Source organism: Mercurialis annua, linkage group LG6 (assembly GCF_937616625.2).
Source record: "Mercurialis annua linkage group LG6, ddMerAnnu1.2, whole genome shotgun sequence".
NCBI classification, from domain to species: Eukaryota; Viridiplantae; Streptophyta; class Magnoliopsida; order Malpighiales; family Euphorbiaceae; genus Mercurialis; species Mercurialis annua.
The window spans coordinates 37,426,630-37,453,255 of NC_065575.1; the positions used below are offsets into that span (position 1 = coordinate 37,426,630).

At 30.3% G+C, this 26,626-nt stretch overlaps 3 protein-coding genes across 6 annotated transcripts; 1 reads left to right on the forward strand and 2 right to left on the reverse strand.

Moving 5' to 3' along the window:
• Window positions 1-3,375: 3,375 nt before the first annotated feature.
• LOC126685877 (germin-like protein subfamily 2 member 4) lies at window positions 3,376-5,119 on the reverse strand. 3 transcript variants are annotated; one of them, XM_050379855.2, is made up of 3 exons: window positions 4,803-5,119; window positions 4,225-4,638; window positions 3,376-3,640 (listed from the first exon to the last, which is right to left on the reverse strand). In XM_050379855.2, the coding sequence occupies exons 1-3, from the start codon at window positions 4,915-4,917 to the stop codon at window positions 3,501-3,503; spliced, it is 669 nt and encodes a 222-aa protein (XP_050235812.1). In that variant the 5' UTR covers window positions 4,918-5,119; the 3' UTR covers window positions 3,376-3,500. The 3 variants fall into 3 exon arrangements, with proteins under 3 accessions (XP_050235812.1, XP_050235814.1, XP_050235813.1); XM_050379857.2 differs by having other exon boundaries at window positions 3,488-3,653; window positions 4,803-5,107; XM_050379856.1 differs by lacking the exon at window positions 3,376-3,640 and having other exon boundaries at window positions 3,976-4,638; window positions 4,803-5,118.
• A 9,886-nt stretch (window positions 5,120-15,005) lies between these two features.
• On the forward strand, window positions 15,006-20,893 carry LOC126686909 (protein phosphatase 2C 32). Its single transcript, XM_050381199.2, has 4 exons — window positions 15,006-17,904; window positions 18,591-18,704; window positions 20,150-20,414; window positions 20,537-20,893. Exons 1-4 carry the CDS (start codon window positions 15,739-15,741, stop codon window positions 20,650-20,652), a joined length of 2,661 nt encoding a protein of 886 aa, XP_050237156.1. The 5' UTR covers window positions 15,006-15,738; the 3' UTR covers window positions 20,653-20,893.
• A 1,931-nt stretch (window positions 20,894-22,824) lies between these two features.
• LOC126686122 (uncharacterized) lies at window positions 22,825-24,804 on the reverse strand. Of its 2 annotated transcripts, none has more exons than XM_050380151.2 (4): window positions 24,695-24,804; window positions 24,372-24,589; window positions 24,112-24,279; window positions 22,825-23,178 (listed from the first exon to the last, which is right to left on the reverse strand). In XM_050380151.2, the coding sequence occupies exons 1-4, from the start codon at window positions 24,702-24,704 to the stop codon at window positions 23,017-23,019; spliced, it is 558 nt and encodes a 185-aa protein (XP_050236108.1). In that variant the 5' UTR covers window positions 24,705-24,804; the 3' UTR covers window positions 22,825-23,016. The 2 variants fall into 2 exon arrangements, with proteins under 2 accessions (XP_050236108.1, XP_050236110.1); XM_050380153.2 differs by having other exon boundaries at window positions 24,372-24,586; window positions 24,695-24,799.
• Window positions 24,805-26,626: the final 1,822 nt, after the last annotated feature.

The window sequence follows — 26,626 nt, forward strand, 5'->3', positions numbered from 1 at the left end:
TTCACAAATAATGTGTTTTAAACCTAAACACTAACTATTACAAAAAAAAAATTAGAGTTAATCTCAAACTCACAAAGTAATTTTTTAATGCTAATCACAAACCTACAAACACTAAATGATAATCAACAAAGAAAATAAAAGCAATCAATACAAATTGATGCACAATAAATGTTTAGATAAGAGAATGCTTGTAATCTTTAATTGTTGATAAAGTGTCTAACCAAATAAATTTGGTAGAGAATTGGTATTTATAACCCCATCAACAAGCCCATGAGTCTTATAGAAGAAAACTAAATTTTATGCTGAAAAGCATCCTGTCGTGTCCGTGATGCCCTCCGCTGCGCCCGCAATTTTTAAAAGTCAGAGATGTATCCAATGGGAGACGCCCAGGTGTCATCCTCTAGTTGGTGATTAGAAAGAGGCGTCGGACCTCCAACGTACGGTTATAATAATCGTGCCCGATATCCATTGTGTAGCGCCTAAGATATAAGCCAAAATAAGTCAAAACTTTAAGGGGTTTTGGCTGACCATTTATCGCGCCCATGATGAGATGTATCACGCCCGAGATACATGTATCACGTCCACGATGTCAAAGACATCTCGGGCGCGAAAAAGCTACTAGAACTAGTCAAAAAATCGATTTTTCGATTCTCGTTAGAAAGTTCCGATTCAATCCGGTATGGTTTCTATATATTTCTACAAACTAAGAAACATGATTTGACTATTTACACTACTAAAATGCTTGCTTTTAGTGACGGATTTTTCCGTCGCTAAAAGCATGAAATCCGTCGGAAAAACGTTTCCCGGCGTATTTGCCGACGGATTCAATCCGTCGGCAAAATCCTTGTTGCTAAATTTTTGGCGACGGACCAAAAAATTTGGCGACGGATTTTTCAGAAATTGCCGACGGATTTTAGCGACGGATTTAAATCCGTTGCTAATTACCGACGGATTTTAGCGATTTAAATCCGTCGCTAATTACCAAAAAATAAAAATAAAATCGTAAAATAAATTATTATTATTTAATCGATCACACACCCGTCACACTCCGTCACCCACCCGTCACCCTCGGTTACCCATCCGTTGCCTCCATCACCCACTCGGAATTTTTACAAACTTCCCAGTAGGTCACTCATCCTTCTCATTGCTCCCACTCATTGCCCTTTAACTTTTAAGTTCTCTCGCGCGTATCTCCACTTGAACCAGTTTAGCTTCTTGATATATATATATATATATATATATATATATATATATATATATATATATATATATATATATATATATTTAAATGTAACAAAAAAATGACAAATACTTCATCCCACATTTAAAGATAATTATTTTTTATAATTAATAGTTATTTTAAATAATTATTAATGAATAAATAAATAACAATGTTTTCAATATATATATTTCATAAATAATTATGTTATATTTAAATAATATTGTATATAATTAAAAAATAATAATTATTTTCCTAAATAATTTTTTGATAAAAACTTTATTTAATTTAATAATTTCTTTTTACGATTTTTTTTTATTTTTTTTAAATTAGTGACGGATTTAAATCCGTCTCTAAAAACGGATTTTGCGACGGATTGAAATCCGTCGCTAAATACATCAAAAATAATTGGCGGGAGTGTTCCCGCCAACTTTAGCGACGGATTTTCTGTTGCTAAAGTTGGCGGGAACACTCCCGCCAATTTAAATGACAATTTAGCGACAGATTTCATATCCGTCGTTAAATCCGTCGGTAAAAAAAATTTAATGACGGATTTTAAATCCGTCGGTAAAATACAGTTTTTTAGTAGTGTTAAATTGATTGTCAAACTCAAAATTAGAGTTCAAATGAGACTTGGTCCATATTTCTATTAATGCTTTAGTAGTAATGCTTTGGCAGGTCATTGATATACAATAATTAGAAGCTTTAGCTTACCTGCATATGACTAATGAGGGCTTAATTGCAATTTTTAGTAGGATATGAATCAACAAAGAAGAACAAAAACTAAAAACACAGGAAATACACAATTGCAAAAATAAACCTAATCTATATCTATATCTATATCTATACTATATATAAAAGTACGAATGAGGGGAGGGAGGGGGCAGACACTTTTACGATAATACCCTTAATAATAAAAGCACGGATGGAGGGGACAGACATTTTTACGGTAATATCCTTAATAATAATTAAGATACTCCAACTCATACAATATTTCCTAATCCAACTAAAATTCTAATTTTCCTATATTGTGGATTTCCTTAATAATAATTAACATACTAATAAAAACGTTGGTAATTTGAAAATAACCAAAACTCTAAAATGTAGGATGTGATATGACAATTTAAATAACACTAATGTAAATTATTTACCTAAATTAAACATTGATAATTCGGAATTAGGAGTCCTAACATACCAACATTAGTGGACTTAAATTAGACTCCTAATTTCTCTCAAAAAAATAGACTCCTTAATGTAATTAGATATACTCCAAAATAATACTACAAATTACTTTAAGAATAGTTATCAATCTTATTTAATTTTTATTTTCTAACGTGACAATTGTTTTTTATTTTGCCCATATAATAATATAAATATTTAAACAATTGTATTTAATATAGTCATGGTCTTCATGATCAATCATATGGATGAGATAAGTAAATTTCTTAGCTTTACGGGACAGTTTTTTTGATGTTTATATAATTTGTTAATTTTGTCAAACTCTTTTGAATTTCACGTCATAATTTTTTAATAATTAATAAAAGAGAGCGCTTGTGAAATTTACTTATCTCATCAATTAATTTATATTATTTCTACTTTTTATGAAATTTAAATATTTTAATCTTAATGTATGATTTATGATTTCCTTATTCTAATAGAATTCTATTTTTGAAATATTGATTATAATTAAAATATAACTTAATTTTAATTATTAGATAAAATATATAGTTGTAATTATAATAAATTTACTTAATATAAAAACAATTGAATATAAATATTATTGAAGTCAATTGATTTTTAAAAATAATAATTTGAAGTATTATATTATTTCTTACAAAATTCTAACAAATTTAAAATTGATTTTAAAATAAAATAAACTGATAAATTATAATAAATTTAATTAAATATAAATTGAAGAGTTACATTACGAGCCGCGTGCGTAGCACGTAATGCGAAACTAGTTATTTAAACATGACGAAAAACTACATAATTAATAAAAAAATCACATAATAAAACCTAACACATAAACTAACATAAATCAAGTAAAGAACAAATGAAAATCATCCAAAAACATAAACAATAACAAAAACTTACCAACTATTTAACAGTAAACGAGACAGAGACTTGTAACTGTCGAAGAGAAATCATAGAAGAGATTGCCAAGAAAAAGAGAAGCCTTCTTACATGTTTTATAGCAACAAATTCAAATTAGATCATTACAATAAACTACGTCAGAAGCTAATATCGTTATTCCATCTTCACCATCGTTCTACCACCACCATTATTCTGCATTCACCATTATTCTATCGTCGTCATTCTTTTGCCTCATCATTATTCTGCCTCCGCCGTCGTTACATCTTCCACATTGTTCTGTCGTTTCTGTCACCATTATGTCACTCCCACACTTCTCTTTCTCCAAATCTGCTATGTATACCTGAAATGTTAATCGATTCGAAGACAACGTGAAGAACAGAGAAGAAACCTCCAAAGACAAAGGAAAATAAGCAAAATAAAATACAGCCTAAAAAAGAAAAAAAATATAAAATTTAGGTTATGTTTGTAAGTAAATATCGTAGGAAAAGTAAAGAATTGACTTGGACCGTATACAAAAAATTGGACCACAAATTACCGTATTTCACATAAAAAAACTCTTTATTTTAATGGTTGAAGCTAGTATTTGAGGAGGGTCATAAGCCCCCCTCCGGTTCTAGTGCAGACCAGCCAGTTAGTTCTTTCATTTAATCGCAAGTGATAAATACAAGTATATCCACTGCATTCACTTCATTGACTTCCAATTCAATAATTAACACAATCTTACACCATTACATAGAAACATTTTACAAGTGAAAAAAAATGCTTTAAAAATAAAATTCAAGACTTCTTAGGGGCAAGCCTAGATTTAATCTTCTTAATCTCCTTAGTACCAACTTGAAAAGATTTAGTGAGAACATGATCAGCTACAGGCGGATCTGAAGCAAACAATGTCATGGCAAGAGATTGAGTACCCGGCAATTGACTGTTAAATGCTGAAATTACAGAAGCGATCCTGTCGCCATTGTTCTTCTGAAAATGAACTAAACCTCTCGGGAACACAAAAACTTCCCCTCTCTTAATCCTTGTAGCGTACAGCGTATTCTCGGTGGTGATGAATCCCACGTCTAATTCTCCGTACAGGACGAAGATCATCTCGGTGGCGCGTGGATGTGTGTGCGGGGGGTTAAGGCCGTCGCGGTCGAAATCAATGCGAGATAGAGATACTCCCATTGTGTTCAGGCCGGGGATTTTCTCCACGTTTGCTCCTCTGACGACTGATCCGACTGAGTTATTCACGAAAGCCCGCCTGGATATGCCGTCGTAGAAGAAATCCTCCGCCGTTATGTTTGACTCCTCCTTGCAGGGGAAGCCGTTCAATCTAACTCCTGTAAACATAAAATTCAAATCAGCAAAGATATAGTTTAAATAGTGTAAGCGTTAGCCAGCATACATTCTGTTAAAGTCGTGAGTTCAACTTTTTCCTGAAACGCTCTTTCTGTCTAATTATAAATAAAAAATCAGCTATGTAAATGGAAAGAGCTAGTAATACCTGAAGATATATTGGCAACGCAAAGATCTTGAAGCATGTCGGGATCGTAAGCGAGAGAGGCGGAGAAGAGAGTGAAGATGAGTAGAAACGAGAGAAAAAATGGTGCTGCTGCCATGGTTTTTGAGTTGGAACTGGGAATTAGGGTTTGTATGGGGTTTTATAAAGTAGCTGAAATTTATTGAAATGGTGAATAAAATGGTTGGAGTGAAATTAAAGAAGGGGAAGAAATTAAGATGATGTATTACTTCAAAGTGATGTACAGTAGAAAGCAATTGAAGTGCAAGTGTCAGAAATTAAATGAATGAGTGAGAGAAATATTTGTGATCATAATTGTGATCGACCTAAGTTATTTTCTTCATTCATTTAGCATTGATTGGTTAGGTTAAGTTGATAGATGGGAACAAATAAGGGTGTGAAAATGGGTGCCATAGAAGGATAAACTGATCTGCTAAACACTTAAAACTGGTAAATTCGAGTTAAGGTGGGGAATACATGTCAAGTTGTGTATGATATGAAATAAATGAATGACAACATTCATTTTAAGGTCCCTGCATTTGGTAAATTTTTTATTTGTGATCCCTATATATTTTTTTGGAAAAAAGGACCAATTCACCCAGTGACGGATACAGACTTTTCTTTTAGGGGGGGGGGGGGGGTTCAAATTTAAAATACAAAAGTTAAAATTAAAATATATTTCTGAATAAAAAAACATAAATTAAAAATGTTTTATTATTTACAAAAATTGATAAATTAATATAAATAAATCATAACATCCTCTTGTCTTTTTTTATTTTCTAAAATCATTACATAATTCCATCGTGAATTTATACAAACTCATTTTAATAGTTAATTTTCCGTCTAATTGCACCATAAACTTTTAAAATTCATTGCCAAAAATGACTCGTTTAATTGATATTGTAGCCTGACTAGTATAACGTGATCTTTATCTTTAAATTATTACCAATTAACAAATATTTTTTGATTTTATTTCTAATTTAAGTATATCAAAAGTTTGATTTTTTTGTTGTGATCAAATTAATTTATTAATTGTCAAAATACTTTTATTTATCTATACGGACATTGTTGACTACAATTTAATTAGAAATATTTATTAATTATTTAAGAATAATTTTTAGTGTTTGAAATATGTATATTTTAAAAAGATCATAAAATATTTCAAATTATATTTTTTAGTCCGTGTACCCATAATATTATTCATTTTTCTTTTTGAGTTATATAGTGTGATTTTATGGTTATGAGATAGTCGTTAATAGTAACTCACTATTGTCATTATCTTTAGGCCAAATGTTTTAAAAAAACCAAATCTTTTATAAAAGTTTTACAAAAGTCCTGAACTTTTAATTTTGTCGATTTTGGCCAAAAATGAATTATTTAGTTTCACAAAAGTCCTGACCTTTCAATATATGTGCATGCCAAGTAGGCTCCACATAGGCAAATTGAAATCAAATTGAGAGTTGGCCACAACTGAAAACAAATAATATGTTTTTAGCCAAAATCGATAAAATTGAAAAGTCAGGGCTTTTGTGAAACTTTTATAAAAGGTTTGGCATTTTCACGACATTTGGCATTATCTTTATTACTAGAGAGTAAATCCCAAAATATAATGAACAGCCAAATAAAAACTGGACAAACATGTTAGAAAGGAAAGATTTATATATTAAACAGACAAAGCAACCTAAGTAACTCTTAATTTTTTTGTTAAATTTCAGGGGGGGCCAATGACCCACTTGGACCTTTACTAGATCCGTCATTGAATTCACCCCCTCAACTTGATACGAAATATTGAATAAGTCATTTTGTACGTTTTTGGGTCAAACAGACCCGCAACTTGCGTTTTTCGCTCAAATCAACCCCTCCGACATAAAAACACATCCAAAAGAGAGTGAGATTAATAATTAAGCTAATTAATTCTAATTAATCACAATTATAACCTTAATTAAACACAATTAAAATTCTAATTAAATCTAATTAGTCTAATTATTTAATTTAAACACCTAAATTTAAACCACTGGAAACCGTTATCGGAGACCGCTTGTCACAACCCGACCCCTCTGTCATAAACCGCTCCTCAGGCGAGGAGCCGCTATTCCTCGCCTGAGGAGCAACAGATCTGCTCCTGCACGTTGGAGGAACATATCTACTCCTCAGGAGCAGATATGCTCCTCTAAAACGAGGAGGAGCTGCTGCTCCTTGTTTTTGACGAGCAGCAAGAGCTCTATTTCTCGCCTTAAAACGCAGATCTGCTAGAAGCAGATCTGCGAGGTGCTCCTTAGGCGAGGAGGAGCAGCTCCTCACTTGAGTGGATCGGGGGGATAGACTCGCTGAGAAGGTGGTGGGGGACTGAGGGGGCGGCGGACGGTGGCGGTTGAAATAAGAAGAAAGAAGAAGAAGGAAGGAAGAAGAAAAAGAAAAAAGAGGAGAAGAGAAAAGTTTAAAATCATCCTTTATTTTTTTATTAAAAATTAAATTAGTTGTGATAATAGTATGATATAGTTATGATAAAATACATCATGATAAAGTAATGATAAAGTTTTGTGATACTCAAGTATATTATGATACTGTTATGATAATTTTATAAAAAATAGTTATGATAATAGTATTACAAATTTAATAATAATAGTATGATAAAGTACGAAAAATAATTTTTACTGAAAAATTATGATACTGAGATGATAATGTCACTGATATCTATATGATAACGGAGTAAAATCATAATTATTTTAATATCGAGAGTAAAAACTTAAATTTGGAAACACGTGAAGTATTTTTTATAAATTTTCCGTATTGAGATAAAAAGTGCAAATATTTTTATTTGTTTGGTAAATATGTAAATTTTTCTATTGTGGCAGGCTTGAGCTGCAACGCCCAAAAGAGAAAAGAGCAGCAAATTGGAGAGATGTTTTTTCCTAATTTCTTATGATTAATAGTAATTTAAAAAAATCAAAGGTAATTTATGTTTTTTTTTATTTTAATTACTAAACCTTCTGGAAAAAAAAAAATTTCATTATTTTACCAGTAAGAAAAATTAAATTTTTTGGTGGTTACTTATTAATCATGTTATCCGTTAATTTAAATATGTTAATTATGTCGTGTTATACGCTTAAAATTCATGTCATGTTAAAGTTGAATATCTTATCACAATTAATTAGATGGATCATATGTATGTTTATCGTTTCACCGGAGTGGGTCGACACAAACATTATCTGTCAATCCATTTGTGTTGTTCGATTGCGTTTATGGTTTTTTTCGAATATAATTGTCTTATTTTAAAAAAAAATTGTGTATATTTAGTGTGTTTTATGTAATTATTTTCAGTTTGTTTGTGTACATTTTTGATTGTTCAAAACTTTTCAGCAATTGTTCAAACTTTAAATTTTGAGTTTTTTTTTTTGAAGATTTAAGGTTTTTTGAAACTTGATCGAAATATATTCTGAAATAAAATAAATTGGATTTTACTACAAGTGTAAGCGGTGTTTGAGATATATTTTCAGTTTATTTTGTCCTAACAAAATTTTCTCTTATAATTTTGACTTATTTATTTCATTTTTATTTGGAAGAACATATGTTAAATTTAATTTGATATTTTTTTTAACATTTGTTTTATATAAATATATTTCAATTTTATATTTGACTTTTGAAAAAAAAAATACATTTATCAAATATAAATTCAATTAAATGGTCCCTCCTCGAGATAGGACATCTTTACAACCGCATTTTAGTTTAGTGCATTTTTTCTCTTTACAATTTTTAGCCAAAAAAATACAATAAAATGTTGGTTAACCAACACAATTTGGTTGTTGAATGATCCCTTCTAGGTAGGGTGAGTAAAAACTGAACAAAACCGTAAAACCAAATCAAACCGAATCGAATTTTATTGTTTGGTTCAGTTATTCGGTAAAAATGGTTTAATTCGGTTTCTACTTTAAATAAAATTTGGTGTTCGGTGGTGGTTTGGTTTGGGAGTTTTGAAAACCAAACTTACCGAAAAATCGAATTAACCGAACTAAAATTTAAAATATATATATATATATATATATATTTATACTTTTTGGTCTTTATATCTTAATTATAGTCAATATATGAATTAATAATTGTTGTTTAAACATATATGGAAGTTTATGAAACTTTAATTATTTAATATTTGAATTAATTTAATAAAAAAATTAAAGTAGTCAAATTTGGTTTTAACCGAACAAACAGTACCAAACCGTTCAGTTTGGTTCGATTTGGTTTTCTACAATCAAATTAAAAGTTTGGTTCGGATTGGTTTGGAAATTTTTCAAACTAAAAATCAAAATAACCAAAAAATTTCCAATAGAACCAAACCGATCAATACTCACCCCTTCTTCTGGGTCAGCAGATCAATGAGTTACCTTTTATTGCAGGATTCTCTAATAAAAAGAAGTAGAAAAATGACACTAATGTTTATATATACTTTGTGGATTGCATTATGAGATTCATATTTTTTTCCCTCAACAAAAAAATTACAAGACATTCTGAGAACATCCATTTCCATTAACTTAACTTATCTGATATAGCATTTTTTTTTTACCATAAAACACCAACATTGACATAAATTTTAAAAAGAAATGTAAAACAAATGACCTTAATATTTATTTTAATTTTCACTTAGCCATTTAATATTATTGAGATCTCAATTATAACCTTAATGTCAATAAAATTTATATTTTAAACATAACAATTGATAGAATTCAATGGTTCCGTTAATATATATGGCATGACATCAATTTAAAGACTTATGGGTATGTAAAATTTTAATATAGTGAAAAAAAATAGTCGTATAAAAAAAGAGAAACAACAAAAAGCCTAAAATTTTCAAAAATATTTTTCTTCAAAAATATTCACTTAAAACCCAAAATATTTCGAATAACACCTAAAAGTAGGGCTGGCAATTCGTGTCATCGTGTCATAAACGTGTCGTGTACCCATTTATAAATAGACAGATTTTTCCAACCCGAACACGACCCGTTTAACTAATCGTATCAAAATGTCAAACCCTAACCCGACACGCTTAATAAACGGGTTAACACGTTTAGACATGTTTAACCCGTTTAGTAAAACAGGTCATAACATATCACATATTTAACCTGTTTAACACGTTTATTAATAACCCATTTAACCCATTTAACACAATTTTTTAATTAAATGAGTATAATCAAATAACAAATCTCTAAAATAACCATAAATCTTAATACAACAAATAACAATTAATAAATTATATGTATTACATGAGTAATATTTGGTCATATATAATTTAATTAATTAATAATATTAATATATAGATTTAAACGTGTCTTAACGTGTCTTAGGCGGGTTAGGCGAGTTTAACCCGCTATTTAACCGTGTCATAAACGGGTTGACCCGTTTATGACCCAAACCCATATAAGCTCAACCCGAACCCGCTTAACTTCGTGTCGTGTCGTGTCGGGTTCACGGGTCGTGTGCGCAATTGCCAGCCCTACCTAAAAGTTCTCGCTTTGATTGCTTTGTATGAGAAAGATATCAAAACGAGAACTTTATCAAATATATATAAATGACACATAAAAGTTCTAGTATTGGCAAATATTGGCACCTCTAGCAATTAAATATAAATGACATACAGTAGTTCTCGGTTTGATTTCTTTGTATCAGAAATATATTAAAGCGAAAAATTTCACCCTGAGTGGCAAGATAGACTTCCAAACTAGATAGAAAAATATTACTGGAGCTGCCAATATCTGTAAATATGGTATGACATCAAAAAATGATCTCCCAAATGAATATATATTCCACACAATGATGGCGGAGTAATAGTCAAAGTGCGAAAAGCCAGCGGCGAATGATGACGTGTCGAAAATTTCAAAGTGAATCTTATTCGAGATAAAATCTGATTTAAATAAATTAATTGGAATTTATAATTAGTTAAATAAAAAATATCAATAAATTTTATAACAATACAATTAATTAACTTGGTTTTAAAAGTTGATTTGAGTTTGGTTTGATTTCGGTTTGCTTATCATGAATTTAGTTGAAGGAGGGGGGGGGGATTGCCACGTCAGCAATTTGCTAATTTGACAGTGACGTGGTGGATAAGTTGGCAAAAATTCGGTTCGATTCAAAAAATGACTACAAAAAATAACGAATCTAAAATGGACTAATATTATCGATTTAAAAAAAATTGGCTATAACTGATAAAAGCGATAAACATTTGATATTTTGTTAGGATTAAATAAGAGTGTCAAAATGGGACGGGTCGTGTTCGTGTCATGTCGACCCACTTTGACTCAATTTCATGACAATTCCTTGCCGGCTCATAACCAGCTTCCGTTCCTTCAAATCCCACACTAAAATGATGTCCTTGTGTTTTTCTCAACCGGCCTTAACCATCATCAACTTGGCTTTCTCTTACTTTCTGTCCAAGATGGGCGCTTGTGTGCTGTCGGAGACATCGTCTCTGTTGCAAATCATTCTCTAAACCAAAGAATTGTCAGGATTTTGGCAAACCCGGATGGAGATAATGCTTCTATTATTAGATACTTGTTGGTCTATACTGCGTATTTTTTTGCACTGGTTTTGTGTCAACACTGGTATAAGACTATTGTGGGTAGGAGTGTGCAGTATTCGGTCAAAACCGAATGAACCGACCGAACCAAACTAAAATTTTAGTTTGGTTCAGTTTTTGGTTAATGCGGTTCAGTTTTGGTTTTTATTTTTTAAAATTTTGGTTAATTCGGTTCAGTTCGGTTTTGGATATGAAATTTATGAATTAACCGAACCGACCAAAAAACCGAATTATATATATTTATAATGTTATTTTTATAATTTTTTAAAAATATTAAGGTAAGTTTGAATGTTTTTAGGATTTAGCTACTAAATAACCTTGAAATTATACAATAACAATAAATTAATATTAAAATTAGTATTTTTTATTTTTATTTTATTTTTTAATAATTAATTTTAATAAAATTTGTTTATTTTAGTTAACTGAAATAACCGACCGAACCAAAATATTATTTCGGTTCAGTTTTAAAATAATTCGGTTTTGTTACGATTTTGAAAATTTCTAATATTTTAAGTTCGGTTAATTCGGTTTCGGTTCGGTTCGATGACCAAACCGACCGATGCACACCCCTAACTGTGGGTTATGTTGGTTGCAAGTTTTTTAAGAGTTGCTCAGTTGTGGATGTTTGTTAGAGCCCACATTTGACTATGGAGAGAGTGGTTTTATCGGAGAGTGGTGCATTGTTTCTGTTTGATTTGAATTCTCCTCCTTCCTAGATGAGAAGAGAGCATCACAGTATTACGTTAAATTATTAATGTAATACTTTTAAATTATTGTCTTGTAAAATTATTTATAAAATATTTTTATGTTAATTTTAACTATTTATGAATAAAATAATTTTAATATTTTAATATTTTCATGTATAAAATTATTTTATAATATTTTAAATAAATAATATTCATAAATATTTAAGTTTTTAATTATAAAGGTATTCAATTCAATAAAAAATAAATTATAAGTACTAAAATTATATTTTAACTAAATAATAAAATGGTAATAGCAAATATTAAGTGACTCCAATTCTCCAGTTAGGGAGTCGCCTATTTTAATGAGAGATGGAAAATCCTTGTCATTTTATTAAGGGAAAAGGGTCATCTACGCCCTTATGGTTTGACTTTAGGATCAAGTAACTCTCAACGTACAAAACGGTCAAATATGCACCCAATGTTTTAGAAAATGAACAATCATGCCCCTGACTTGGACAACCAGACCCCTAACGTTTCATTTATACATCAAAATTAGGGGTATGGTTGTCAACATTTTAAGACGTTAGGGGCATATTTGAACCTTTTTGGACGTTAAGGGCTTAATTGATCCTGGAGATAAACCATAGAGGCATAAATGATCCTTTTCCCTTTTATTAATATTAGGTGACCCTTTGGAGATTACTTGTCACCTAATTTAAATTAGGTGATAAGAGTTGGAGATGTCCTATGAAGAGTTCCGCTTCCGTTCAAATCTTTCCGTAAGCATTCTCCATTCTCCAATTATAAAAAACTTTATATATTTACTTTTTGTCCAATAAATTTCGTATATGTACACTAATTGTTTTAATTGATTTTATCTTGATTTAAAAAAATATAAATATCATAAAATTTGAATGAATCAATTTGTATTCAATATTTAAAATTAACTCAAATTTAAGTCGAATATCAACACTTAACCCATAAAACAAACATAACATAAATACTTTAAAATCCGGTTTAGCTCAGTTCGTTGATAGCTCTAAGAAGAACAATCAAGTTTGATGGCGAGTGTTTGAGAAAAATTATACACTAAAGACAAAACAAATCAATTATAATAATGGAAATAGAGGTAATTGGCAACATCAGTTAGTGGATTAAGTCAACTAAAAGAAAGAAGGGTGGGTATGAGAATTGGCATATATATGTAGCATTGTCAAAGTTTCAACTCTTAACTGTTCTTTTCATCAATTATTTCTATAAACATTACAAATTTCTTAATGTAAATAGGTATTTGTATAAATTAATGTAATTCAAATTTATAGCATAGTAGCTTATAAATTCTTTAAAAAAAAAACTGAAAACAGGTACACATTTTTATACAGGCTACAGCTATTGATATAGTAATCACGTGTCGGGTTTAGAATAATCACATAAAAATAATTTCTTAATTACAATGCGTATAGACTTAAATAATTATTTTCTAACTTGTAAATGATGAATAATTACTAATAAAATTAATATTTTTCTTAAAATTTGATCTATTTATCTACATATTTGGCCAAGTATTATATCCTTCTATAACTATTTTAAGAATTAATACATTTCATCTAATTGATAAAATTTGAAAAATCCAAGAAGTTGATTAATAAAAATTTAATTTTATTAATAATTGTCCCTTGCTTCCAAGTTAGGAAGACAACTTGATTCACATACATAATTACATGCAATGGAAAGAATTATACTATAATTCTAATACTGTATTATTCTAAAAAAGTATACTATTGTTCATTGACTAAAATCATATTAGACTCTGGAAAGGCCTATTTTTTCTTAATTAGTAATTCAAATTGGAGACATCATCATGTTGATTATTCAAATATAACCTTAACTATTTTGCTTTTTTGGAGGCACATTAAATATTATATTTAGTCTAAAAAAGCAGCTTTAAAAAAGTCTTAATGTGTAAATGGTTTTTCTTATTATATGTTCATGGGTCATGTAATCTTTGTTAAATGCATGCAACTAGAGACAAATTGTCATTATTTTTCTGCTTAAAATAGATAATTGGTGTTAGTCTATTAGTTAAGGTAAAACTAGAGTCAAATTGCATGTCCCCACTTCACTTCACTCCCCACCCATCCAGTTCTTTTTTGGCTGATGATTGATGAATACAAATTTATTTACTCTAACAGCAACAAACACACCACCAATCATATTCTATGCAAGAAAATACTACAATTAAAAAAAATTACTTTGGTTTTTTTTAAGATTACTTTTTAATATAATCATGCTTTTATTTTTTAATATATATAAATTTAATAAAATTATTATGTCCTTTTTTACCAATCAGCTTCTTTTGTAAGTAAGTAATTTCAACAGATTTTTTTATATAATACATCATAAATTGCATAACTAATTACTAAAATAACTAGTATATATATCAAAAAACTTATCATTTTTCTATTAATTTCATAATTGCTAATTTAATTAATTAAATTGTAAAATTATTAACGAGAATCAAATCAAAAATCTATTATTAACTGAATAAAACTGAGCAATCTAATTTAATTTAATCAAAATACATCGCGTATATCGTATAATTTGATTTGACCAATCATCTATTTACCTCCAACTCAAACTCAATGTTCTCCGTTAGAGTTAAAACTGATATTTTAAATACTTCAATGGTTACTTTTTTTAGTAAAAGTATTATTTTATATATTATATTTATCAAATAAGTTATAATTACTTTCATGTAAGTATAAATTATAGAAAATGTAACAAAATAATCTTGTAAAACCCAAGCTATATAACCAAACTAAACCCATCTATATGTAGTTTACAGTATTAAAATCAGCTTTAATTAGATTTACTTATTTTTAGAAAATTGTGATTTGAGTATATGATTTTTCTTGTTTTTTTTTTAATTTTTTAACCAAGTTTTTACCCTCCCAAACCATTTGAAAACCCCAAGAAAGAGACTCTCTCTCAGTCTCTCTTTTTGCCCTTGATGAACTCAACTTTGATTCCTCATCATCACCCCCAAATCCCAATTTTCTTTTTATAACTTAATTTAACAACTCACTGTAACAAAATAAAAATTACTCACATTTCATTTCCCTTTGCTTCTCCATAGTCTCCAACTTTAAACACAAAAATCAAATAAAATTATAGTTGGGTTTTGAACAGTTTGTATAGTAGTGCATGATTCAATTATTTTTGGGGTAAAATCAATCTAAAAAAATGGAGATTTTGTCAGATTCCACCCAAATTTTTTATTTTATGTTTGTTGGTATCTGATAATTACTGTGTTTTAGATCTGTTTGGAGCTGTGCTGGATCCACTGCTTTATTCTGAAGGTCAGATCATCACATTTTTTTTATTGCTTAATAACTGTTTATGTATCAGTTTAGTTCAGTTGCTTGAACTGGGTTTCTGGGTGTTCAATCTTTTTTCTAAAGCATGATAATTTGATGATGTATAGTTACTTGAAAAGTTACAAGGTGGTTGGGGTGTTTAATGGGTTTCTTAGATTTTGTTTGATTTTTTTCATTTTGTATGTCTTTATGGTGCAAAATGAGATAAGCCCTCCACATAAGAGGTTCTTCTGTAACTATTATAATTGGTGAAGTGTGTGCGTGTGCGTGTGTGTATATACATACGCGAAATGGGTAATGGCACTTCTCGTGTCGTGGGTTGTTTTGCGCCGTTTAATGGAAAAAATGGTGTTGATTTGGAGTTTTTAGAGCCTCTTGATGAGGGTTTAGGCCATTCATTTTGTTATGTTAGGCCTTCTATTTTTGACTCTCCTGCCATTACCCCGTCGAACTCTGAGAGGTATACAGTTGATTCCAGCACTCTAGATTCGGAGACGTTGAGCGGGTCTTTTCGACATGATGCTATAGATGATCCGTCTGGTTTTCATAGACCAATCAAGGCTTTCCCTGAGACTACATTTAAAAGCATTTCGGGTGCGTCAGTTAGCGCTAATGTTTCGACTGCTAGGACTGGTAATCAGAGTGCCTCTTTTGCTAGCGACATGCAAGAGCCTGCTGCATCATTTGAGAGTACCTCCTCATTTGCTGCTATTCCTTTGCAGCCAGTGCCCCGTGGCTCTGGACCTCTAAATGGGTTCTTATCCGGGCCTCTTGAGAGAGGTTATGCTTCAGGTCCTTTAGAGAGGGGAAGTGGTTTCATGTCTGGACCTATTGAGAAGGGGGTAATGTCTGGTCCTCTTGATGCTGCTGACAAATCTAACTTTTCTGCTCCCCTTGCACGCGGCCGTAGAAAACCCCGGTTCCAGCAATTTGTGAGGAGTGTGAGTGGACCAATGAGAAGCACTTTATCTCGGACATTCTCAAAACATTCTATTGGAACAGGCTGGATGCAAAGGCTTTTCTTGCATCCAGTTACCCAATTGGCTTGGCATGTTAGGGATCCAAAGCTCCGACCAGAGGCTTCTAGGAATTTGGAAGGAGCGTCATCAGAAGGGGAATATGTCAATAGTCGTAACTTGCAATGGGCTCATGGAAAAGCTGGTGAGGATAGGGTTCATGTTGTGCTTTCCGAAGAGCAAGGGTGGTTGTTTATTGGCATATATGATGGATTTAGTGGCCCAGATGCACCAGATTTCGTCATGAGCCGTCTTTATAGAGCTATAGACAAAGAATTGGAAGGAATCCTATGGGACTATGAAGATAATTCTGCAAATGATTCAAAGAAACATGAATATTCTGAGAATGTAAATGTGGAGGTTGGTTCTGAATATCAGAAGGAAAATCAGCCTGAATTAAGTCAAGAAACTTGTAGTATAGGAGAATCCTGTAGTACAGGAGTTGTAGGAAATCAATGTTGTAATTGTGAAATAGTAGAGGAAAGTAATGATGTTAGGAGCAGTCAGCAGCAATCGCTTAACTGTGAAAAGCCCACTGTCTCTGGTTCTGCTTCTGTTCCAACGGCCAACATTACTGGCCAAGGAAGGAAAAGTATGCGGCTGTATGAGCTTCTGCAATTGGAATCAGGAAATGGGCGCGCTTTTGTCTCAATGTCACTGGATGAGAATCAGAAGAAGAGTATGCAGAATTGTCAGCCAATTTCATGTACTTCAGATTCCGGATTAACTTCACAAGCTGAAGATCCTTCCACATCCGGAGAGGATGGAGGGATTGGGGTTGAATCTAGTAATCCAGAAAGCATGACTGAAAATTCTACTTCATTGCAACGACAGAGTAGCAGGAAGTCTATTATCAGTTCAAAGATCAGAAAAATGTATAGAAAGCAGAAGTCTCTGCGTAAGAAACTCTTTCCTTGGAGTTATGATTGGCACAGAGAGGAGATTTGTGCTAATGAGAGAGTAGTAGAACCTCCTGGACCTATCAGAAGATGTAGATCAGGAATTATTGATCATGCTGCAGTTTTGAGGGCAATGTCCCAAGCACTTAAAAATACTGAAGAGGCCTACATGGAAATGGTGGAAAAGACCCTCGACAGAAATGCAGAGCTCGCTTTGATGGGATCTTGTGTTCTGGTGATGTTAATGAAGGATCAAGATGTATACATTATGAACCTTGGGGATAGCCGTGCAATCCTAGCACAAGAAAGACCTAACGATCGTTATCCTAATCCAAGTATTGCAAAGGATGACTTGAGGCATAGGAATAGATCAAGAGAGTCATTAGCACGTATGGAGCTAGACCGAATTTCAGAGGAGTCCCCAATACATAATCAGAACAGTCAGGTGAATATGATCAACAAAAATAGAGAGATATCTGTTTGCAGATTGAAGATGAGAGCAGTACAGCTCTCCACTGACCACTGTACAAGTATTGAACAGGTTTACTTCTTAAAGATTCAATTCAATCCAGTAACTATTATGACATTTCCATGACCTGTTATCTACTAAGTCTACTTCATGGTGCTTATTTTTTAATACTATGAATTTGTCATCGTAAATTATAAGCAAGTGTTAAGCAACTTAATGCAAACAAAAATTCTTCAGTCCATTTTGTGAAGAAGCTTACGGTTCAGTCATTATGATAAAGCGAGGATATCTTCCTGCAGCTATTGGCTCTCTGAATACACTTTATCATCCATCTTATTTGCATGTGATAGTATTTGAATCCAATATGAGTTGATAGCAGATATATCAAATGCTCTTTTTTTTTTGGCTTTTTGTACTTAAAAAAAATGTTATTTTCCATTAATATGCATCTCGTGTTAATGGTTAGATTGCACAATTGTATCAAGTTAGAAAATACCTGAAATGTCGTGTGCTTTTTTGTTTTAATTTCATTTTCTTATAATAGAGCATCTACTCACTATTCCAGTTATTAGCCATCACCTATTTATTTAGTTAGTGAGTTGTATTCTTTTGGTTAATTTGACTTGGAGTAGATGCTACTACAATAAAGATTACACAGAACTGAACTGGCATTTGCCTAGACTTTTAGAATGTTATGTGGAATTGCTGTTGTGTGTTTCTATAGATGGCCGATAATATTTCTACCTTGCTTGATGCAGGAAGTGTTTAGAATAAAAGCGGAACATCCTGACGATAACCAAGCCATTTTGAATAACCGAGTGAAGGGACAGTTGAAAGTAACCAGAGCATTTGGTGCTGGGTTTCTGAAGAAGGTGATTAATATGTTTAATTTTTATCTTTCTATTTCTCTATGTACCTCGAGTTATTAAAAATCTTAACAATTTGGCTGGACTTGTTATTATCATAAATTTTTTATTGACAACTTTTTAATTTAAAGTATATTTGATAATTTGATTCTATATTTTTTAAAATGCTCATATTAATGCTCTCATTACAGCTTTTATATGTACGTAGGATACTGGATTATTGAGAGAGTGAAATATGCTGTAACATGATGCATAATTATGTCCATAAGAAGAAATATTGAAACATTATGAAATTTTCAGGCAGTTCCTTTTCTCTGCTCTTTTTGTTTTTAGATGCCCTGTGGAGAATGTGAATCTCGATTGTTCAATTAAAAGCCTTTTTTTTTCATGTGGGTAAATTCTGTCTCTTGAAAGATCATCCTATGTCGCTCAGTTGATTACATTTGAAACTGCATTTTCTCACAGTAATATTGATTTGGTGAACGGTGAGGTGAATGTGTCTTTTCTCAATTGTGATAGAGCTTTTTATTAATAAATCTGCTCAGCCAAATTTATAACTCGGTATCATCTATACTTTCATTATGGATTCAACTTGGTGTTGCAATTGATGTGTAAAACAAAGTTTTGATATAGGATTTCTGAATCAAACCCGTCCTATTTTGGAATTATCCCAATATAATGGACTTAAAATGCTTATTATTTTTAAGAGTAAATGTACGAACAGTTTGATGAATTGTAATCGAAACAGTGGGTAATATATATACTTTTAAGGTGACACATTTTGCTTTCACTTCATTTTTATGGTCATATGGTCATAGAAAGAAAACGAAAATGATAAAGTTTTCGTGAAAGTTATTTGGAGTATTAGAGGCTAAATATTTAAGTATAGAATTAGTGGGTGAATTTCAGGAAGTTGAATCTAGGTATTGAAAACTGTAATTTATCAGCTGTTTTCAGGCTATATTAGGATGTAATTTTAAGTGTTGATAGTATTAGGTTATGAATATGGAAGCAAGCAAGTAGGGTGGATAGAAGGGTTTCTTTGTTTTTATTGTGCTTCCATTTATCTCTATGGACTGGACTTTAACGGATAAATTTCTGTTGCAATGAGTTACTATCCGCACTGTGTCGCAATTTATAGTTTTAAAAAAATTTGCCGGCCATTTACAGCCTGTATGATTAGTAGCCGTGTCCAATACAGATTTTTTTTCTGCAAAACCAATACAGATTTTTAATGTTCTCATTTCTGATAAAATTTTCTTTACACCATTTAGTTACTGTCCTATTTAGGGTTTTGTGTTTGGTAATGCAGGCAGTCATTGAGTTGAAGAATTGTAAATTTAACCTTTTTTGTGCCCTTGTCTAATTAAGTTGTCTATATTTCGAACTTTTTGATGTTACATTGGGTGCAAATCTGATAGTCCTTTGTTGATTTAACTTGTTGGTTGCAGCCAATCTGTAATGAAGCTCTTCTAGAGATTTTCCGGATCAACTATATAGGAACAACTCCATATGTTAGCTGCATTCCTTCTGTTCTTCATCATCAACTATCTTCAGGTGATCGATTCTTGGTACTTTCCTCTGATGGGCTTTACCAGTACTTCAGCAATGAAGAGGTTGTTGCCCATGTCACTTGGTTCATGGAAAATGTCCCCGAAGGTGATCCGGCTCAGTATTTGATTGCAGAACTTCTCTTTCGTGCTGCCAAAAAGAACGGTCAGTCTAACTTCCTGGTCTTCTTATGTCATTCATGAGGGGTTATATTAATTAGGAGAGAAAATGTTACAGTGAGATTCATAAGGAGTAAAATTGCGATTGTTTATGTTGGGTGATTGCAGGAATGGATTTTCACGAGTTACTGGACATTCCTCACGGAGATAGGCGGAAATATCACGACGATGTATCTGTTATGGTTGTTTCATTAGAAGGAAGGATTTGGAGATCATCAGGATAATTGTTTTGACCATGTGCATATTGGCTTCATGATTGTGTCCTATTTCAAGCAAAGGGTAATCATCTAAGCCTTTCAGATTTAGAATCAATCTTGACTGACATTCTTTGGAATATAAAATTTTTGTTTCTGTCAATTCCAGTTCCTTTTTTCTTTTAAGTGGATGGTCTTTCCAGGTTGCTTCTTAGCATCCGATTATTTTTGTATTGCCTAATTCCAGTTCATTCGTCGTTGTTTAGGTTCATTTTTTTTTCCAATTTCTTGCTGTCGATCTTCAAACTTGGCCTCAAAAGGTAGTAGTGCAGTTTTAGTTCATTTGCAATGCAATTTTACTTACATAGTAGCGAGGTTAAGGTCTTAAAAATTCATCTTTTTTACATTTTCAGAATTTTTTTTTTATAATGATTTATTAACATTCACAAATTGTATAATATGATATGCATTTTTAGTGTTTTCAATGATGAATTAAGAAGTTATATATATATATATATATATATATATATATATATATATATATAAATTTATTTTATAAAAGTCAAATCTCTAGTATGTCGTTTAGTTGAATCATTTTGAAATTGAATTGAAATTGTTAAGTTTTGAAGTTGGATTAAAGTTTTTAAAATTATAAAAAGTCAAAAGAATACTAAAATTATTATTGCATACGAATAGTAAAAATAAACTACAAAAAGTATAGATATTTTATACTAAAATTATAAATTATACGTATTGTATATCAATTTTATGAAAAAAGTATACTAACATTTGTTGAATTTAAAATCATATGAGGGCTCATTATATACTATAGTTAAAGAATATATCAAACGTATAGGACAGTAAACTGAAAAGTATATTAAAATTATATGTTAAGTTAGAATTGCTGTAAATAAATCTGAATAATATAGATAGTTCTTCAAAATCCAGAGATCTGTTATTGACAAAGGAACAACAGAAGAACCGGTTAAGAAGCTAAATTATTTTTTTTTTTATTTTTATGGATAAACAAAAACAAGCAAAACAAAGAAACAAAAACACCAAACACTAACAACTATCCTGCCTCAAGACCATTGTCTTCCTTCCATTGATCAGCAACCTCATCTGGGATAGATCTAACCATATCGTTCCTTCAAAGTTCAACGCCATTGCAGCCAAACGATGAGCAAGTTTGTTCGCCGATCTAGAGACATGCTTCCATTGGACATCCTGAAAAAAAACGAAGCTACTCTTTTCACAGAAATGACCATATCTCCTAGCTCAGTTAGATACTCTGCAGCATTATTCAAAGCCGAAAATCAGCTGAAGACAGTCACTCTCAACTATGATACTTCTAGAGCTTAACCCGCTATCTCTCGCAACTTCCAGGCCAAAGATCATCGCTTCTTTTTCTGCTACCATGACTTTTGAACTAGCAGCCATCTGCCAGGACAACTTCACCATCACCGTCTCTAACGACAAAACCTTTACCCCATCTAGATTTCCCGGCATCATAGTTGATTTTTAGCCAATCTGATGGGGTTTTTTACCAATACACTACATGAGGCCTAATTTATTAATTCAAGTTAAAATTGAATAAAAGAGAATACAGTATCATTTTTCTTATCAATATTAATTTTTTTGGAAAAATAATATTATTGTCCCTTCGTGAACATCCGGTAAAGAAAGAAAAGTAAAAAATAAACAAGAAAGAAATATATAGAATGAATGACATAGTACTTTTTTACATTTCTTTTTACATCTAATAATAATCAAGAAAATGAATAAGATAGAGAGAAATACAGGTTTTAAGATTGATAATATAAATTTGAAGATTCAGAAAATAGATGTAGAAATTTGTATTATAGTATGATGTATTTATAATTATTTTTAGTAAACTTAGTAAAAAATTTACTAAATAAAAAATTAATTCATATCTTTACAATTATTTACCGAAAATTAGATACTTCTTAAAACTTTCTAATATGGCGGTTGGATCCTCACCAAAATGAACTTTTTGTATTTGTTATTTTAGCAAGGTGATATCCTCGTAACATAATTTGGACTAAACTTATTATTAATTTTTAAATTAGATTAAAATTATTTTTTTAATTAAGTTTTAAAAAGTCAATAAGGAAAAGATATTGTGTATCCCTAAAGTCAGATAGAATTTGACATATTAGAAATAATGTAACACAATGACTATACTCAACAACAACTTTTATATTTATAATAAAGAGAAATGGAATTACATCATTACATCGTTTACATCTGCATCAGAAAAAGAAAATACAATTTCTTTCATTTTAATTTTTTCCAAAGACGAATGAAATGCATTAAGACAATTTTTTATAATTTATTACACTGTAACCATGGTGATGAAATAAACGGCGTCGTTTAGTGGTTCATTTTTTCTGCTGCGTCGCGGATGCTGGAGAGGTTAGCCTGCATCTCCTTGCAGAGTTTACCCTCGACTAGGTTAATTGGCACCCACGCCTTAGGCTTCACCACGTCCACTATGTATGCAAGTGTTGTTTCTAATTTCTGACCTTGCGTAACCTAAAACATCAAATTTTGTCATCATATAAAATATTAAGCACCTACAAATTTAAGGGTTAAATAATTTTATGATTGCTGAATTAAGCTTTTTATAGAACGGCTACCAATGTTTCATTTATTATATTTTAGTAATGTAACGGTTTAATCTATTCTAAGATCCTTATATTTTTTATGTTTTTTTATTTTATCCCTAGGTATTTATATTTATTTACTTGATCCTTATACTTACGGAAACAAATTTATTTAGTCTTTTTATTTCTTTACTTAGTCCTTATACTTTTAATAATAATTTTATTTGGTCTCTAACATTTTCGAACCTTTGTTAACAAAAGGACCTCGTAAAACTATTTTTGAAAGTAAAAAGATTAAGTAAAGAAAAAATAAACTCCTAGGGCAGGGATCTTAGAATAGGTTTTGCCTAATTTAACTATTATTCTTAAAACAACCAATAGCGGATTAATATAAATTACAATAAAGGACGGAACTAAGAATTTTAATTGAGGGGCTAAATTGTACAAAAAAATTAAATATGCTAATTGTATAAAAAAATAGTAACTATATTGTTAAAAATAAAAAAAGTTGGGAATATTCTATAAACAACAATTAGAAGGGTTGGTTCTGCCCTATATACAATAGTGTTGTTAACCACATTATATGATTTAATATTTTTATATAAACTAACAATTGAGCAATTATTTTGACAAAAAAATAATTGAGCAATTATACTATTTTCCGTCATTCACATACGTAAACGATGCCTTAAAATAACACGATAAACTCTCCTTGTAGGCAAAATGATAATTAAAATACCAAAATGTAATAAAATAAAATGCTAGTAAACGTTCTGTAAATGTTTATAGTTCATTAACTGCAAAAAATTATTTAACTCAAAAGTTGAGTGAAGTAAATATTATGTTTTATGTGATATCAGACCTGTTCGATGGACCATTTGCCTTCAAAAATTTGAAAATCGCCTTCGACCATTTTATATTCAAGATCACGTTTGATTCCAGAAGCAGTGGTTTCAACATCTTTCTCAAAACAATCCAATGTTACTTTGGATTTGAATTTCATCCCCAACGGTAAATTTTGATTTGCTATCTGTTGCATAATAACAACAACAAAAAAGTCAACTGTTGAACTTAATTAAAGTTAAACAAGTTGATGATCAGACATAAGTCAGTAACATATACCTGGTAAACACGAGCACGATTGCCAACTCTTTCAACTACCTTGCAGACAGTAAGACTAGGAATAACATCAGCAAATTTCTCATAATCTGTCATAATTTTCCAAACCGTATCCAGGCTTGCGTTTATCGCGACTTTCGAATGAATGCTCCTCGAGTTGCTTCCGAGCTTCGTTAGCTCAATCGACACGCCATTCTCTGAGAAAGATTCGGACGCTGCTGCTGCAAACAAACAAAAATCATTACCGTCAATTCATAAAGCTTAGTAAACGTTATAATACACATCAAATGCCTGATTATAACTATAATAATCAAATTAATATAAACCTTGAGCCATGATTGCTAGCTAGTTTAATCACAGGAAAAGCTTCAAGATTCTGATTGATACCCCTTATGGTTTTCTATGCATATGAACCCTTTGCCAATTTATAGAAATGTAGAGAGGTATATTTTAAAGTTGGTAATGTGTTGAATTGAACAAGTCTTCATCATGGACAATAAATTAAATAGATAGTTTTAAATTTTTTATTTGATTTTTTTTAAAAATTTGTTATTCAATAGTTTTTATATTATTCGGTTTTTATTTAATAGATCCTTTTATAGATGGAAGTTGTAAGCGTGTTACTTAGTCACCGTTAAGTGAATAATAAATTTCGAGTAAAAAATAATAAAAAAATCTCTCTTTTCAAATTTATCTAATTTTTTTTATTTTATAAGCTCATGTACTATTAAATTATTATTTATTTATTCCATTTTTAAATGTAATGATGTAGTCTATTTTGTCAACATGCCGAGTTAGGTGGAACTTTAAATTCGATCTCATGCGTGTTTTACAGTGAGTATAATATACGCTCATAATCTATTTAAAAAAGAATCTAAAAGTTTAAAATAAATTAGATATAAAATAATAGATAAAAACAAACTTTTGAAAAAAAAAATACTTTTAATAGTACATATTATTCATAAAAAAAATTAGAAAATATAAACGGCGAAGAATTTCGCCTTTTATTATTTACTAGTATCAAACCATCGCTTCGCTTCGAAATTTACACATTTTTATTGACACACTAACAAATAATAATTTGGATAAAATAAATAAATAATAATTTGAATTAATTAAATTTTACATAATAATAAATTTGATGAATATAAATACTAAACATTATGAATTAATTTTTAAAACTGATACATGTTTTGTCAACAATATTTTCTTTATCAATATAAAAAAATCATTCAATTCGAAATCTAAACCTAAATCTGTATAATATCAGTTTCAACGACATCAAAATATTATATTCGTACACATAATTAAAATTTCCCACATAATCAAAAAATCACCAAAATTACGACTCTATAGACAATAGTACTTGCTCATATCATGAATTTTTTTTTAAAAAAATGCAACCAAACTTATCTTTAAACTCCAAATTCATCTTTCTAATAAATTTTATAATATTACTAAAAGTATTTGTTTTTGTTAAAAATCTAATTTTTGATCCATTTTTAATGCTAAAACCAATTATTCACCAAAATTCGGAAAAAAGTGATGAGAAAAATACGTAAAAAAAGATAAATAAAATCATAAATAAAAAATACAATATGAAATCCAAATAGAAAAGTCGCTAGATAGAATACATATGATATCTAGAGTCAACCGAATCAAATTAAAATCATGCTAAAAAATGTGTAAGAAAATATCAAAATAAAATACTGGAAAATAAAATGTCAACATGAAACTTATAGATGATTAATTTTAAAAGAATTGGTTCGGATTCTCGTGGATTTTTAGTTCGTATCAATAAAGATTTGATTCATCTCAAATAAATTAAAAAAAAATCAAAAATGAAATCATGAATAAATTGTATGAAAAAGAATCAAAAAATCAAAATCAAAAATTAACCCCTTAATAACCTATTAAAATTCCATCATCACATAACATTAAAGTTTCACATATGCTTCAGTTTAATTGAATTTGTAAATGATTAAAGACAAAATATAAAATTACCAACTGAAATTGGAAAACAAAAACCAAATCATAAATAGACTCAATTTCTTCAAACTTACGTTACTATATATTTTGCTATAAACAATAAAAATATCAAAATAAAATACTAAAAATAAAATATTAACATGTAGACTATATATGATTATAACAAAAGGTCAATCTGAATTTTTCTAATTCTTTTAATCATATCAAAGAATATCTGGTTTATTTCGAACAAATTAAAAATATAAAAAAAATTGATGCATAATAAAAGG

Excerpts from the sequence above, each read along its gene's own strand:
- LOC126686909 (XM_050381199.2), top strand. The coding sequence starts at position 15,739 with ATGGGTAATGGCACTTCTCGTGTCGTGGGTTGTTTTGCGCCGTTTAAT. Across the intron at positions 17,905-18,590 it reads ACTGTACAAGTATTGAACAG|GAAGTGTTTAGAATAAAAGC; the intron begins GTTTACTTCTTA and ends TGCTTGATGCAG. Across the intron at positions 20,415-20,536 it reads TCGTGCTGCCAAAAAGAACG|GAATGGATTTTCACGAGTTA; the intron begins GTCAGTCTAACT and ends GGGTGATTGCAG.
- LOC126685877 (XM_050379855.2), bottom strand. The coding sequence starts at position 4,917 with ATGGCAGCAGCACCATTTTTTCTCTCGTTTCTACTCATCTTCACTCTC. Across the intron at positions 4,639-4,802 it reads CGTTGCCAATATATCTTCAG|GAGTTAGATTGAACGGCTTC; the intron begins GTATTACTAGCT and ends TTATGTTTACAG. Across the intron at positions 3,641-4,224 it reads ATTTAACAGTCAATTGCCGG|ATTTGGAGAAAGAGAAGTGT; the intron begins GTACTCAATCTC and ends TATACATAGCAG.
- LOC126686122 (XM_050380151.2), bottom strand. Across the intron at positions 24,280-24,371 it reads ATCGTGCTCGTGTTTACCAG|ATAGCAAATCAAAATTTACC; the intron begins GTATATGTTACT and ends ATTATGCAACAG. Across the intron at positions 23,179-24,111 it reads GCAAATGGTCCATCGAACAG|GTTACGCAAGGTCAGAAATT; the intron begins GTCTGATATCAC and ends TTGATGTTTTAG.